The sequence below is a fragment of the Schistocerca americana genome, chromosome 7, assembly GCF_021461395.2.
Source record: "Schistocerca americana isolate TAMUIC-IGC-003095 chromosome 7, iqSchAmer2.1, whole genome shotgun sequence".
Classification (NCBI taxonomy): domain Eukaryota; kingdom Metazoa; phylum Arthropoda; class Insecta; order Orthoptera; family Acrididae; genus Schistocerca; species Schistocerca americana.
In genome coordinates, this window is record NC_060125.1 from 41,039,273 (window position 1) to 41,056,357 (window position 17,085).

Consider the following 17,085-nt stretch of genomic DNA (forward strand, 5'->3'; position numbering starts at 1 on the left):
CTAAAAAATTTTATTCTTGCAGTTTCTTGATATGTTAGGTTACAATGAACTGCTAGGCATTAATTTATAAGTGCCATTCATAGTGAATGGCACTTGTTTTAACTCTTGTAAAATTACCTTTGCATTCATTCTGTCCTATTTTGTGTATCCATTTGATATTTTTCTAACTCTTTTGTTGAAGTGTCTTTAGAGTTAGTTGAACTTTGACCTATTTGACCAGTCATTAAAATTTTTGGGTGTCTATTTTAGACGTATATTAGCTTTTATTTTCAGAAATTGTTCTGTGGGGGATTCAGTGGTTACTGTTCAGAGATTTCTCCGTATAGTACAGCAAAATTAGTTGCAAATGCTAGGTAATTTAAAGTTCATTATCTTCCCACCTCTCCAGATAAGCCATGGGACTGATTTACAGCTCCTTGACAAATATGCAATTCCCACTCAAGTGTCTGGCAGCTAGTTCAGTGAACCACTTCCTCTACTGTTCCACTTGAAGTATGTGGGGAAAAATTCACTTGAATCAATCAGTGTGAGATCAGATTTATTGTATTCATTTGTATGTAGCTGCACATAATATTTTCAAATTTACAGGAGAAAGTTGAAATTTCATGACATGCTCATACTACAAAGTAAAGTACTCATACCACAAAGTAAAGTACATTTGTTTTAATGGTTGCCACCCCAACTTGCATACAACACACCTCTCTATTTTGTGATAATACAAAACGAGCTGCCTTTGAACTTTTTTGGGGTCCTCAATCATATAAGGATCCCATACTGTGAAGCAGTACTGTGGCAGAGGAAGGACAGGGGTACTCTAAGCAACCTTACTGTAAGCAATCTCTTTTGTAGTGCTGTTAAATCTTGTGTTCTGCCAATCAGATACAGTCTCTGGTTTGCTTCCCCAACATTTTCTATGTGATCATTGGCACACTGCTAGGAAGGGGGCCAGGCACAGTCACACTTTGGCCATCTTTCCTTACTTTATTATTAAGGACCTTGGACATGTTATCCATAAACTGTGCTTTTGCATAATTAGAGTATGATACGGGAACCATATATGTTTTAATGTGTTAATCCTTTTTTCACATTGCATGTTTTGTCCTGTCTCCATGATAAAGTCATTATGAGCTCAACATCTCGCCATGCATATGATGAAAGGGTGTTGGCTCATTGTTTTTACAGGTTGAAGCTGAGGTCATCAGATGTCACATCTGTGAAGAGCAATGGAGGATTAGTGATTGTGATTATAAACTGTAATTGTGAACTATGTATTTGGTGATTATAGTTAAATTGTAATTGTGAACTGTATAGGTGATTATACATTGTGATTGTATATTGTAATATCCCACCCTCCTCTGTCATCGTGATTTAGATCTTCCATGGTTCCCCCAGATTGTGTCAGGTGAATGCCAGGATGGGTTCCTAAGTCCATGGCAGTTGTTCCAATACCCTTTGTGTTGTTCCAGTACCCTTCATGTGTTTATAATATTTATTCATTTATTTATTGTCCTCTGAATCAATACTGTACATGACATGCACATAGTGATGCACAAACATACATTTGATGTTGGACATTATAATAATTTGTTGGCATGAAGTTTACACAAACATGAGCTTACATACGTATTTTCTGAGAAGTTATGAACACACAAATTTATGAACACACAAATTACATACTCAGTTACACATTTGTACTTTAGTGCTGTATTCCTCTCACACATATACACAACAGTTCCTGGTTGGATATTCTTTCTGCACTTGGTGTTACAAAAAGGTACGGCCAAACTTTCAGGAAACATTCCTCACACACAAATAAAGAAAAGATGTTATGTGGACATGTGTCCGAAAACGCTTAATTTCCATGTTAGAGCTCATTTTAGTTTCGTCAGTATGTACTGTACTTCCTCGATTCACCGCCAGTTAGCCCAATTGAAGGAAGGTAATGTCCACTTCGATGCTTGTGTTGACATGCAACTCAATGCTCTACAGTACTAGCATCAAGCACGTCAGTACGTAGCATCAACAGGTTAGTGTTCATCACGAACGTGGTTTTGCAGTCAGTGCAATGTTTACAAATGCGGAGTTGGCAGATGCCCATTTGATGTATGGATTAGCACGGGGCAATAGCCGTGGCGCAGTACGTTTGTATCGAGACAGATTTCCAGAACTAAGGTGTCCCAACAGGATCGGCATCTTAGGGAGCACGGAACATTCCAGCCTATGACTCTTGACTGGGGAAAACCTTGAACGATGAGGACACCTGCAATGGACGAGGCAATTCTTCGGGCAGCTGATGATAACCCTAATGTCAGTGTCAGAGAAGTTGCTGCTGTACAAGGTAATGTTGACCACGTCACTGTATGGAGAGTGCTATGGGAGAACCAGTTGTTTCCGTACCATGTACAACGTGTGCAGGCACTATCAGCAGCTGATTGGCCTCCACGGGTACACTTCTGCGAATGGTTCATCCAACAATGTGTCAATCCTCATTTCAGTGCAAATGTTCTCTTTACGGATGAGGCTACATTCCAACGTGATCAAACTGTAAATTTTCACAATCAACATGTGTGGGCTGACGAGAATCCGCACGCAATTGTGCAATCACGTCATCAACACAGATTTTCTGTGAACGCTTGGGCAGGCATTGTTGGTGATGTCTTGATTGGGCCCCATGTTCTTCCACCTATGCTCAATGGAGCACGTTATCATGATTTCATACGGGATACTCTACCTGTGCTGCTAGAGCATGTGCCTTTACAAGTACGACACAACATGTGGTTCATGCACGATGGAGCTGCTGCACATCTCAGTCGAAGTGTTCGTACGCTTCTCAACAACAGATTTGGTGACCGATGGATTGGTAGAGACGGACCAATTCCATGGCCTCCACACTCTCCTGACCTCAACCCTCTTGACTTTCATTTATGGGGGCATTTGAAAGCTCTTGCCTACACAACCCCGGTACCAAATGTAGAGACTCTTCGTGCTCATATTGTGGATGGCTGTGATACAATACGCCATTCTCCAGGGCTGCATCAGCGCATCAGGGATTCCATGCGACGGAGGGTGGATGCATGTATCCTCACTAACAGAGGACATTTTGAACATTTCCTGTAACAAAGTGTTTGAAGTCACGCTGGTACGTTCTGTTGCTGTGTGTTTCCATTCCATGATTAATGTGGTTTGAAGAGAAGTAATAAAATGAGCTCTAACATGGAAAGTAAGCATTTCCGGACACATGTTCACATAACATATTTTCTTTCTTTGTGTGTGAAGAATGTTTCCTGAAAGTTTGGCCATACCTTTTTGTAACACCCTGTAGATGCAAGATTTTTGCACATACTCTCATTAATGTTTTACTCTTTACAAAATTCTTTGCTGCAATTTGTTTCATGTTTCTTTCCACCCATGTGTAGCAGAAATTCACTTGCACTGTAGAAACAATGATCAAGTAGGAATTATCTTAATTTTTTATTAAATACATTCAGGGACTTACTGTTTTTTATTTCTGATGGCAGGCTATTGTATATTTTAATGCCTTTGTTGAAGGGAGAGTTTTTAAAGGCAGAGGTTGAGATTTGTGGCAGTCTGATCTAATTTTTACTAAATGTATAAAAACGTGTTATGCCTAAGTTTGAGTGAAGTGTAAAGAACTGTTATAACTTACCATGACGACGCACGAGCGACTCAAAGAAGACAATGGCTATATAAAAGAGCGCTCAATGGACATGATACGGACATAAAAATCTACCGTCATTGTAGTACTAAGCTTAATGTACGATATACGTTTTAGTTATAATAAATATTTGTTCTGGGAATACTGAATCGTTTAGCAGTGCTCATTCCTATTATCTCCTCAGTATTATTTTCATTTTAATTATGCATTTTGTTAATATTACAGACACCAAGATCAGCAGTCCAATGTGCGTGTTACATTGATAAAAAGAAAACTGTTTTATCGTCTTCTTACATCAGCTTTAATATTGAATTTCCCTCTTGTGTGATGTTACAGTTGTTTTTGCGCCCTTAAAAACTTTCTGGTCCCTTAGGAAATTGTTTTGTCATAACAATAACTTCACAACCGGGTATGATCGTATCTACGATCATGAAGTAATTAGAAAGACGATAACGCAATTTCTTAATCAATAGCACGCTAGTTGTGACTGCCTCAAGCCACGCGAAACTGCAAGTAAAAAAACTATTCACATCTCATAATGCAATATTTTATGACAATGGTCAATCCATGATTCTTACGCCAATTGTGATTGATAAAACAGTAAGCTAAATCTCAATTTCCGACTTTCCATTGAATAACAACATCACTTTTATTTTGTAACATCACACTTGGCGCCCGAAAAGGGACTTGACCAAAAATTAGTTCAAATTCTTGGAAAATTTTCTACATGCTTGTGTTAATAAATGTTCTGTCATTTCATGTACACATCATCTCTCTGTGAGAATGACGGAAAATATGCTGGTCAATAATGCAGTTTAATTACCGAGAGAAAAGAAAAGAGACGTGAATTTGCTGAGACAACATAGCGGTAATCAAGCCATCAAAAAGTAAGTCAGAATTTCGCATACGCAGTGTAGTGCTTCAGTAGCAACGTTGCTTTTCCAAGTCGATCCACATCCTTTCTATCTCCTTCCCGCTGTAGAAAATCTGCTTTATTTTATCTTTCAAAGTAAAATTCTTCGTAGTCTGATAATAGAAATTATTTCTCCCCATTGTTAGTATAGCTGTATTACATTTTCAACATGGTGGATAGTGTGTGCAATTTGCAGTGAAGAGCATCTTCTTTCATTTGTCTGAAACGTTTAGGTTCCATCTTGTCTTCTCGCCAGATAGAATTTCATTTGTTGCTCACGCGAGATCGGTGCTCTTAGCAGACTCACCACGTCACTGACAAACGGTGAAAGCCTTGCGTAGCACGTGATTTACTGACGAAAATGGCAGATAGTAAACAGAGACGGGAGTGAAGACGTTAACAGTATTCCATACCCTTTACGATCGCGAACGGTAGGTTCCCGCGTGGAAACTGAACTAACCATGTCTGTAACAGGGGAAAGTGACCCTAAAGTCCAAACTCTTCCCGCTGCAGCTACAAATGACCTCGGTGCGTTAATGGAAATGCTGAAAAAACAGTTTGACGCAGTAAATGAGACTATAAAAACACAAAATGAGACTGTTAACGCCCGATTAGATGCTGTAAGCGAATCAGTAAAAACACAAAATGAGACTGTTAACGCCCGATTAGATGCTGTAAGCGAGTCATTAAAAACACAGCTAGGCACAATCAAAACAGATCTGCATAAAGAAATTACGGCTGAATTAAATACCCATTTGGGTGAGGTGCAAACTAAGATCAGTGATCAAATTCAGAAAATGCAGAAACAGGTGAAAAGTGAAATAGCTGAAGTATCTGGAACATTAAACACAAAAATGCAGGCAGCTACCAAAGAAATAAACTCAGTTAGAAATGCAGTATCTGACATTGAAGGTGTAGTGGAGGATCTGTCGAGGCAGATAGACTCAATCAATATTGAAGAACAGGTTAAGAGCACCGTGAAAACACACGCGGAGGCATTGTCGGAACACTACGGTGAATGGATAAAGGGTAAAGATATTTTTATCGAAAAGGTCAGGGAGGAGCTTAGGGATACTGTCAAGGATGTAACTTATGAAATCTTAGCTGCTCCTGGTAAGTCGGGAGACACAGTGGTTTCTGAATTGGGACAGATTCGGAGGACACTTACACGGGATCTTCCCGAGTGGAAGCAGCAAGTAGTGGACGAAGTCAGAATGCTGAGAAACTGGGTAGAAAATCCGCACACGCATACGCAAACTATAGGGGACAACTCTTTAGACGGTGACGAATGTCAGTCAACTTCTTATCGTTCACCGCCTGATTACATGCAAAACAACAGTCCTGTTGAGTCCCGAGTAGGGAAAATAAACGATCCGCCCACAATTGTGAGTTTAATGCAAGAGGAAAGTGTGATTAAGCATCGCACTTTTCCTGTTTTTCATCCGCAGAAGCGAGAAACACACCCCGTCGTGTTCCTAAAGAATTTTTCCGGCATATTTCCCAGGAGCTGGACAGACAGACAGCGTATTCAGTTCGTCACTGGCTTTATTTCTGGTGATGCAGCATTATGGGGAACGGAAATGGTAGACACGTGTAGGAATTATGAAGAGTTTGAGAAAATGTTCTTGGCAAAATTTTGGAGTAATGGGGTACAGTATTCCTTTCTGTGCTGGATTCCTTAGATTTAATTAGCGAGGATGTGCGCTCCAAGGTTGGCAGCGGCAAATTCTTCCCTGGCAGCCAGGAGAATGCATCGCACGCGGACAACAATGCGCCGAAGGAGAGAGTGCGCTACTGTGATTGCGGGTACCAACCTGCCAGCCGTTATGGAAACGCAAACGGCAATAACTTTAAACGGAAGCAGAAAACCAACTACAGTAATCAGCAGAGATACCACCCAATTTACAACCACGAGGTACAACATCAGTACAGAAACCCACCCTTTAATTCTGCGCCTGAGCAGCATGGAAATTCTCCACAAACTAGTGGTAATTTTTCAAATGGGCCAGTGTACAATCAAAGTTATAGATCGAAAAATAGCAAGTGGCATGGGCAAGGCGGAGGCCACCCAGCACAACATCAGAACAACTTTTCACAGGATAGAGGACTGCGGAACAATTTTCAAATGGCACCAAATGCGAACTTTCCTTCACAAGGAAATGGTTTTGCCGGCAACCAAAAGATCGGGCGACAGCAGCCGTCTCAAGTATTCTATTCACAAGTGAATGCACCCAGTGGATTTTACCCCTTTACACCGGCATTTGTACCACATAACCAGCACCAATATGAAACAGAACAAACACTTAAGGCCATGAATGACAAACAGGTTAAACATCCTGCGGAAAATTAGAGGCAGTGCCTTTCAGCCTCCAAGAGGTCGCTGCGGATTTTGAGTGGGGGCACTAACGAATACTCTGATTCTGAGTATGTTAATGCGATATGGTACGACCATGAGACCGACTTACGAGATGACCTTGCACGTGACAAAGAAGCTCAAGACATTAACAACATTTATGATGAACAGGTCCAGGCTTCGATTAAGATTTCTATTGCCAACATTCCTTTCACAGCCATTGTTGATACAGGAGCAAACATCAATGTCATGTCACCATGTCTCTTCAGACAGGTGTCTTCTGTTTCAAAAGTTTTATCATTGCCGATTCAGGGCTGCTCCATATCGGGAGCGATTGGTCCATTGAAACAGAGAGTTAGTTTACAGACACAGCCTCAACTGCAGATAGAATCTGTTTCGGTTTCCTGCCTCTTGCGTACTGGAAATTTCCTTGTGTGAACTGTTAATGATAAGTATTGTGTTGAACAGCGCATGGACTTCATGGTAACAGCTACTACATGTAAACTTTAAGTATTAAATGCTATGTATGGAAAAATTGTTTATAGTGATGGACATGAACTGATATTTCTTCAACAAGCTGAAGCAGGAAATTAAGGGGGGACGTACACGAAACTGCAGTAATTTTAAAAGTATTTTATAAAACTCTAATTTTTTAAGATAATCAATCCAAATTTGGTACAGTTATTAAGAAATGTTATGCGCATATGAACCTAAATTTTCATTTTTATTGACCTTTTACATCTTTAATTATTAACAATTAATTTTTTTTCAACAATGTAATTACAAATGTTCCTTTTTTGAGAAAACTGTGAGAGCAATGTTAATGAATTTTTGTACACACTTTCATACCAAATAATTACAAAACTCTGTGGAGCAGAATTTTTATATCTTCTTTTGTTCAGTTTTTACGGGTCTCCCAATTTCCCTGAAAAATAATATATCAAATTTAAGGAATATTTTCTACCATAAATACCTTACTATTTTATTAAATGAAAATTCCTTCCACAGAATTTTTCACTATAGTACTGACTAGTCATATACCAAATTTCACTTCTCTACCTTTTGTGGTTTTTGAGAAAAAGGTACATAAAGTTATAAAAATGTAAGTTACGGGAAAACTGAATCAATGATTTGATAGTGTTTGTATTAGGTCTTACCGTCTCTGTGTGAACTAGTGCAAGCCATATGCATACTCCTCTTCATCTGCAAGCAGTCTCTTCTTTGCTTGTCTTCTTTGGTTAACCTGCTGTTCAATTTTATTGGCTGTAATATCAGCCGCAGCAACTCTTTTGTCATCGATGTCCTTCAATATTGAATAGGTGAAAGCTCCTGGATGAAATCCTAGCCTCTGTAGAGTTTTTATTCTTCCAAGATTACCATTGTTAAAAACTAAACAAGCATCATATGCAGCAATTTCAACAATAATTGTTGAAACAAATGTTGTTTTTGGGCAACGTTTCCAAATCAGTGAGTTGTAACTTTCATTAGGGTTTTGTGTCTTTCCATGCACACACTTTCGTAGGAGGTCTGGCTCTGCTAAACACCTAAATGTTGGTTTTATAGCACTTAAAACAGCCACAGGTAAACTGTGCTTGTGTGAATAGTTCATGCCATCACGCTCAGCCTGCTTGAATTTGCACCACGATATGTCACACAAATTATGTACAGGTTTGTCATCTGTGGATAGTTTATGAAAATAAATAGACCACACAGCCTTCTGCATGTTATTCAAATTTCCACTGTTGTCCCTTATTGCCTTGCCATAGTACACTTGTAAAGAATGAATTTCTTTGTCTGTGAGTCTGTTGGGACCACCTAAAAGTTTTCCATCCTCAAGTTTCCTGCCCTTCAATTCACGTTTCAATTTTAAAAGTCTGCCTCCCATTCGTTTTTGCACATGTCCAACACATTCCAACTTTTCTATAGCACAATGGGGACCATAAGGTTCACTTTCCAAAACAGTTTTGAAGGAGCTGGAGTCACCATCACCAAGGTATTTTGTGTATCTAACACCGTACTTTTCCACACTTCGATGGAACATAAGTTTCATAGCTGCAGGTTCCATTCCACCACTAGAACCAGAATAATTTCTACAGCACACTTTCTTGTGTTCAACCTGCCACTTATTTTCTTCCACTTCACCAGCTCTCTTTCCGAGTACACAGCTATAGCAATATTTGCTCATTACCTGAACGTCAAGAATTTTTCCAGTATCAACACTAATGACAGATGATACTCCATACAGTGATGTATGTCCACGCTTCATCCACGTTCCATCACATGACACACACAAATCGGTGTCTGGCGTGTTATCTGCTTCTGTCTTTAGTTCACTATTCATCTTCACAGCTTCCTTTGCAGAGGACTTCAAGTTTTCTTCCACTTCCTCTTGAAGAGCACTTAGCAGTGTTTTATTTCCAGTGGTGTACCTAGCACTTGGTTGTGGCATGTTCATGATCCCACAAAACAGTCTGGTACCTTCCCTGCCTATGCCCAAACATCTCATGCCATATATTAAACGCATATTTGCTTCATATATCCGGTTACTTGATGCCGAAGTTCTAAAAGCAGTGTCTGAATGACAGCTTTCACAAGTAAGATGCAACATACACACTATTCCAATTCTGTTTTCTTCGTCATATAATCTCAAACTTTTTGCACCACAGTCAGCACATACACAAGCAGATGATATAATATCAGATAGTATTTTCAAATCAATAAGCCTAAAACCACTAGTAGCTTGAGTGTCTGAGCCACAATCATCAAGTGATTGACAGCTGTCAATTTTCCTTCTCGAAGCACTCGCTTTCTTGGTTGAAGTATCGTTTCCATTTGTTATTATGGGGCTGGTTTTCAAGTTGTCTTTACTACATCGAGAAGCTTGACACTTTCTAACCTTTTTAAACACCTTACTAGAACGCGGCATGCTGCAAAATATAATAACAAGTCTACTTACAACTTTCGTAAAAATGTATTCCAAACAAACACTCGTAAACAAACGCTATAAATCAAAGAATATAAAACCAGCGGCAGAGATATTATTCCACAGCCTTCTTGATGTAGTACACAAACGTTCCCTGCATTGTGACTGCACAAAACTGGAAAAAAGCGCAGTATAAATAGATATACGAGAGGATGAAGACCAAGATGGGGGGGCGTCGCCCTGTGCAAGCTATTACAAATTATTATTTTTTTCCCCCTTAGAAGCGGAATTGGAACGTAATATTTGGTAATTGAAATTTCAATACCATGTAGTAAATGAAGAGCCAATAAAATTTTTTTCACAAATTTGGTCATTTTCATGTACGTCCCCCCTTAAGGTTGCAGAAAGAATTTCAATTTAGCTTTAAGTTAGTTTAAAAAAAATGTGCTTGCGAGGTGATTGCCAGGATCTATATAAATATGTAAAGGTGAGAAATGGAGGAGGATGCGTAAATAAGCACTTCTCTCAAGGTACAAGAAGATTTATAGATTTATTTTTAGTAATGTAAGTACTTGAAGTTCTGTTGTAAAAGCCCAAATTACCTGCTTAAAAAAAAAATGCATGTTCAAAACGGACAGTGAACAGGAGTGGAGGAAATATCTTAGCTTAAAGTTCAGTTAAAGCGCGCTGTTAAATGGAACAGCAAGTGGTAACCCACATGTGTTCACGCAAGGAGACAATAAGCTGTAGTAAACTAAGTTAGGTGAAATACAGTACAAATAGAGGCAAACCGTGAAGCATCAATAATGTAGCGTAAGTACTCCACGAGGCCATTAATTGCTATGAAAGTAAACTATTTCCCTGTGATCTGAGCCCAATCTAAAGAGTATATGAGGAATGTTAGCTGACGAATTGATTTCAGTAGAATCAAGGTACTAAATAACCACACAGCAAGCCCCCTGTATCATAAATAAGTCCAAGTAAAGATCTTCAGAAGTTTTGTAGTGTAATCTAGCGACCATTCAATACCCTAATTGAAGGCTAATCTAAAGAACAAGCAATGCAGTGATATTTAAACTTAATACTGACTATAACCAGAGCAAGACGTAGAAGTAGCAAAGCATGCTGTAATGAAAGAGGTTGAAATTTATATATGTGCCTGTGTTTATTATGATAATTTTATTTACATGCAGATTTTATTGCAAAAATGTCTCCTAAGACACTCCTCTTATGAAATCCATTTTCCTTGTGCCCGTTCCTTTTGATCCTGGTTCATTAACCCAGACCAAGGGTCGATTTGTAAAAGGCACGTGTGCTTCGAGGCAAAGCAGTGCTTATGAGAAATGAGACACGTAGCGTGATGAACTTCGCTAGCTGTGGTAATGTTTGTTATGGACCGGTTGCGTAAACCCAGTGAACTGTCGGTAATTCCATTCATGCGAAAAATAGTAGACACGCGTTACCTTTTTTTTTTTTTTAACAGAGAACGAATGCTGAGTACATGAAGCGATGAGGGAGACCTATTGTTATCCAGTCTGCCCTCAAATATATATATATAAAAAAATTGTCAAGCACAAAGGAAAGCACAAAAAAAAAAAAAAAAAAGATTCAGCGTTAAATGCATACTCGTTAAGTAGTAGATATGCTGCGTGGCAGTAGAAAAGAATAAATGCAACGAGTGTTGCGAAACCTGTAGTTTTCATAATGAGGAGATGAGCCCTTAAAAGAAAGTTTGAAAGAATATTTTTAGGTTCACTAGTGAAAGTAAACCTTGAGATGTAAAGAGTCCATTCATAAAGCAGTTGTTCACTGGACTTAACAAAAGGAGTGACCATTAAGTGTAAATATTAGCTCGTAAGTGATCTTTTGTAAATAGTAGAATATAAGTCTTTCTGTACCAATGGAGGAAACCTGCAAAATTGATTGTTTTGTAAATTAACTCTATCGGCGAAGGAAGTAAGCACGAATGCTGTGTGAAGATGCACACTAAAGTGCGACGTGCATAATAAAAATAACTGTTCACTATATATTCGTGGTAGTGTTGTACTGCAAGTGTAAAAAGTAGTCAAGGCTACGACAACAGGTGCAACACAAAGTTCAGTGTTGTTCTAAGTGCAGCGACAGCTAAAACATTCGTCGTCACTTACCTGTGAGCCTCATGGGAGGCAGCTGACAGAGAAGTATGGAGGCAGCTTCAGTGTCCGCCTTCTCCGATGGAAAACGCGCGCAAGGTGTTTGTATCGATGCACTCGTGTGATACGAAGTTCACAAAAAAAAAAAAAAGGAGCAATCGACGATCAGCAGCTCTGTCACAGCCTGAGCGCGAATGGATACTGAGTATTGGAGCTCACGCAACACTGTGCAGCCGCTGTAAGTGGCTGACGTGTGGGTGACGAAACAATCCAAACTTTAAACTGCTAACCGCCATGATTCCATCGTACATACTGGAGGAAAGACATTTGTACACTTGTGTGACTACATTTTCATACGTAAATTAAGCAATTTTCTTGAGTTGAAGTTAAGATGAGTGAGAAGTAGATTGTTAGATTACTCAGGCCTTAAAGCCATTAATACCGGCACTCCTGAACACTGCTAAAATGAATTATAATCCTGTCTCTTGATGGACAAAGAAAATGAATGTCCACTATAGGAAGACCCTAAACTCCAGACCAGTCCCGATCCTTAACAAATGTATCCAATAGGTTGTAAGTTATACTAATAATTTTCCACTTCTTCTGTTTCATATTGTAAATAAAAACCCGGGAAGCCACTTGAATTCCTGGCACCACAGTGGAAAGGACAGATGTACTGCATGATGAACGCCGTAGACAGCTAACACAGAAAGTGAAAGCATCACGAAGTGTAGTGCTATGTTATTAAACTGTAATTGAACCACAATGAGTCAACAGATGCTCGAACATTGTCCACACTAGTTTAGTGGAAATAAGCACTCACTGTACTCATGTATCAGTTGTGAAGCTCAAGAGAAAGTAATTTCTGAATTCTATCCCCTGAAGTGCGTAATGAACGTTCACTTAGTGTTATAAGCAAATATGGACCAAACTTAAATATGCACATAAATGTTAATCTTGGTATTATGGAATGAAGTGACTGACGAACAAAGAATGAAAAACTTTAGCCGGCCGGAGTGGCGGCGCGGTTAAAGGCGCTACAGTCTCGAAACGCACGACCGCATGTGTGATGTCCTTAGGTTAGTTAGGTTTACGTAGTTCTAAGTTCTAGGGGACTTATGACCACAGCAGTTGAGTCCCCAAAAAAAAAAAAAAAAAAAACTTTATTTTGAAAAATGATAAATATCTGATATATGTTTATAAATGTAATTTCAATTTATGTACATAGTACGCCAGTAACATTATGTAAATGTCACACCAAAAATCACGAATATCTCATGAGGATATGAGGATCGAGGTAATCCTTCGGCATTCCCCCTCTCCTCATGGGAGGCAATGTGATATTCGCTATTTTTGACTTCATTAAAACAGCAAATACGAGTAGTTAATACTTTCAGCCAGAAGGCAAATACTTGTTTATAAATAATGATTAATGTATAATGAGGCGTCGCATGGCGACGGTGGAATTTTCTAAATAATGTAATTCGTCGTCTTTGGGCAGCAACATAAACAGAAAAATACGGATAGATATGCGATCCTTCACTATTTTGTTCACTGGAGAACAAATGAAGCATTGAGCGCTAAAGACTTGTACTGTTTTTCTCAAGTAAGACGGACGCAGATTTGTGGCAGTCTGATCTAATTTTTACTAAATGTATAAAAACGTGTTATGTCTAAGTTTGAGTGAAGTGTAAAGAACTGTTATAACTTACCGTGATGACGCACGAGCGACTCAAAGAAGACAATGGCTATATAAAAGAGCGCTCAATGGACATGATACGGACATAAAAATCTACAGTCATTGTAGTACTAAGCTTAAGGCACGATATACGTTTTAGTTATAATAAATATTTGTTCTTGGAATACTGAATCATTTAGCAGTGCTCATTCCTATTATCTCCTCAGTATTATTTTCATTTTAATTATGCATTTTGCTAATATTACAGACACCAAGATCAGCAGTCCAATGTGCGTGTTACATTGATAAAAAGAAAACTGTTTTATCGTCTTCTTACATCAGCTTTAATATTGAATTTCCCTTTTGTGTGATGTTACAGTTGTTTTTGCTCCCTTAAGAACTTTCTGGTCCCTTAGGAAATTGTTTTGTCATAACAATAATTTCACAACCGGGTATGATCGTATCTACGATCATGAAGTAATTAGAAAGATGATAACGCAATTTCTTAATCAATAGCACGCTAGTTGTGACTGCCTCAAGCCACGCGAAACTGCAAGTAAAAAAACTATTCACATCTCATAATGCAATATTTTATGACAATGGTCAATCCATGATTCTTACGCCAATTGTGATTGATAAAACAGTAAGCTAAATCTCAATTTCCAACTTTCCATTGAATAACAACATCACTTTTATTTTGTAACATCACAAGGTGCACATTTCTTTAACATGGAGTTTCATTTTCTGTCTAGTACCATAGTCATGGACATTTACATTTTTATTAAATTTTGTAATATTACTTTTTACAAATTTGCATAGTTCTAGTATATACAGGCTGCCAAAGGGTAGGATGAGCAACTTTTGGAAGAGAGGTCTGCAGCTATCAGTCGGCTTTGCCTTATTCATTATTTTTATAGCTCTCTTTTGGGTGAGGAGAATGTTTGGGCTATGTGTAGAGTCTCCCCAGAATATAACACCATACTGCATTATACTGTGGAATTGTGCATAGTAGGCTGTGTGAACAGTTTCTGGGCTTGTAGAGTATGCAAGGATTCGTAGGGCATAGCACACTTGGTTTAGCTTACTATTAGTTTTATTAATGTGTGTTTGCCATTTTAGATTATCCTGAGTCCATAGGCCTAGAAATCTTGTTTCTGTATTTGGGGATATTTGGGAACTGTGTAATTTCATATCAGGCATAATTTTCTTTTATCTTAAGTGGAAGTTTAGGTAAGTGGTTTTCTTTGTGTTAACTATGAGCTTGTTTTTCTCAAATTCAATCCCCAAGTTCGTCAGTGTTTCCATTTATGGCCTCTTGGAGTTCGTGTTCATTTTTGCTTGTAATGAGGATATTGGTATTATCTGCAAAGAGTATACTGGTACTGGCATTGATGTTTAATGGTAGGTCGTTTATGTACGCAAGGAAGAGCACTGGTCCAAGTATTGAGCCTTGGGGCACACCTTGTGTAATATTGCAATAGTCAGAGCAGTATGTTTCGATATGTCCTTGATTGTTATGTTTTATTGACACTTTTTGTTTCCTATTTGTCAGGTATGAGCTGAAACAGTTCAGTGGGGTGCCTCTGATGCCATATGACTGCAGTTTGTTGAGAAGAATCTTGTGGTCTATGACATCAAATGCCTTGGAGAAATATAGGAAAATCCCAACTGCTTTTTGTTTTTTGTCTAGAGCACCTAGGTTGGAGTGTAAATACTCATATATGGCGGTTGTCATGGATTTGTTTTTGTGAAACTGTGCTGGGCATCAGATAGTGTCTGGTTCTTATCAAGAAAAATTATTAGTCTTTGGTGAACTAATCTCTCCAAAAGTTTACCAAACACAGGTAACAGCGATATGTGTCTAATTTTCTGCATTGAGTTTTTAACCTTTCTTAAAGATTGGGGTGACTTTAGCCATTTTTTGTAATAATTGCATGAAAAAATACTTTGAGGTAATTGGATAACATAATTCAGACATACATTGTCTCATAATACAATAATCCAGCTTACCTATTTTCAAAAATATTCTGTTATGGAGAGAAATTAATGGGAAACAAAATGATATAGAAGATAAACGTCTTAAATATTTTACTAAGTAAGTTTAAAAAATCTCCAGGAATGGAATGACACTTAACTTGGAAATTACCAGTTTCCTTCTGCATTGTTGCATAGGTAAAATGGTACTTAATCATCTGATCTACAGTAGATGCAGCCAGTTTCTTTACAATTTGGTCTTCTTCCATTCAACATTTTTGAGGGAAATGTTATTACATATCATTCCATTAGTGTAATTCTTTCTAAGAAATGAAATTTCATAACCATTGTCAGTATAGATCTGCTCCACAAAAATATCTTGACTGCCCCTCCCCCCTCACAGCACAGGCAACCAGAGCAAAATCGCCTTGATGCAAGGCAGTATGATTGATAAAATCAGGTCCTATGAATTTGATTTGGCTGAAGCTTGCTGTATGAAATTGTCCGCAAACCTCTGGTTGGTTGGTTGGTTGGTTGGTATGGGGGAGGGGACCAAACAATGAGATCATCAGTCTCATCAGATTATGGAAGGAAATCAGCCGTGCCCATTCAAAGGAAGAATCAGAATCAGAATTTTTATTATCCCGTAACATACAAAGTCAAATCACAGACCTGATGTACTTACTGGGGACTTGTCAACATTACATTTACATTACAATTACAATTTGTCTATACCGTATTACAAAAACAATATATCAACACTCCAGTTTCATGTATTAGATAGTAATATATAACAACAGCATTTATGTGGTGAACATATTTTTACAATCATTTATTTGACACAAAATTGCTAAGCTTAATTACAAGTGATGTTTCCTTGCTCAGATTACCACATCATCATTCATAAATTCTTCTACGGAGTAATATTTCTCCACTGATAACCTGTGCAGTTTTGGTTTCAGTTGCCCTAGCTCCATGCTGTTTATTTCTTTCTTTTTTAGCATGTTGTAGATTTTCATGCCCATATATTCTGGGGTTTATGCATATAACTTCAACCTGTCAGTAGGAAGCATGAAGTTTGTCTTACTCCTAGTGCTGTATTGATGCTTAAAATTGTTGTCTGTGAATAATGTAGGGTTACTATACACAAAAATAATCAGTTCATAGATGTACAAACAGGGGACACTTAATATTTTTGGATTTCTTAACAGTGGGCGGCAAGATTCTTTTGGTCTTGTGTTACACATATTTCTAACAATTGATTTTTGTAATTTTTACATTCTAATGATTTTGCTTGTATTACCCAAAAAGATAACGCCATACCTTATAACAGCTTCAAAAAAGCTGTGATAAACTACTTTTCTTATCTCCATGCTAGTTGAATATGACAAAATCTTCATAGCAAAGGTCAGGCTGTTTAACTTATTTGCTAAGTA

General features: G+C 38.2%; 1 protein-coding gene across 1 annotated transcript; it reads right to left on the reverse strand.

The window, feature by feature from the left end:
• Positions 1 to 7,804: 7,804 nt before the first annotated feature.
• Positions 7,805 to 9,950, reverse strand: LOC124622311. The gene is made up of 2 exons (XM_047147989.1): positions 8,100 to 9,950; positions 7,805 to 7,867 (listed from the first exon to the last, which is right to left on the reverse strand). Exon 1 carries the CDS (start codon positions 9,866 to 9,868, stop codon positions 8,114 to 8,116), a length of 1,755 nt encoding a protein of 584 aa, XP_047003945.1. The 5' UTR covers positions 9,869 to 9,950; the 3' UTR covers positions 7,805 to 7,867; positions 8,100 to 8,113.
• Between the last annotated feature and the right edge of the window lie 7,135 nt (positions 9,951 to 17,085).

What these genes read in the sequence shown, in the direction of transcription:
- LOC124622311 (XM_047147989.1), bottom strand. Translation starts at nt 9,868, where the DNA reads ATGCCGCGTTCTAGTAAGGTGTTTAAAAAGGTTAGAAAGTGTCAAGCT.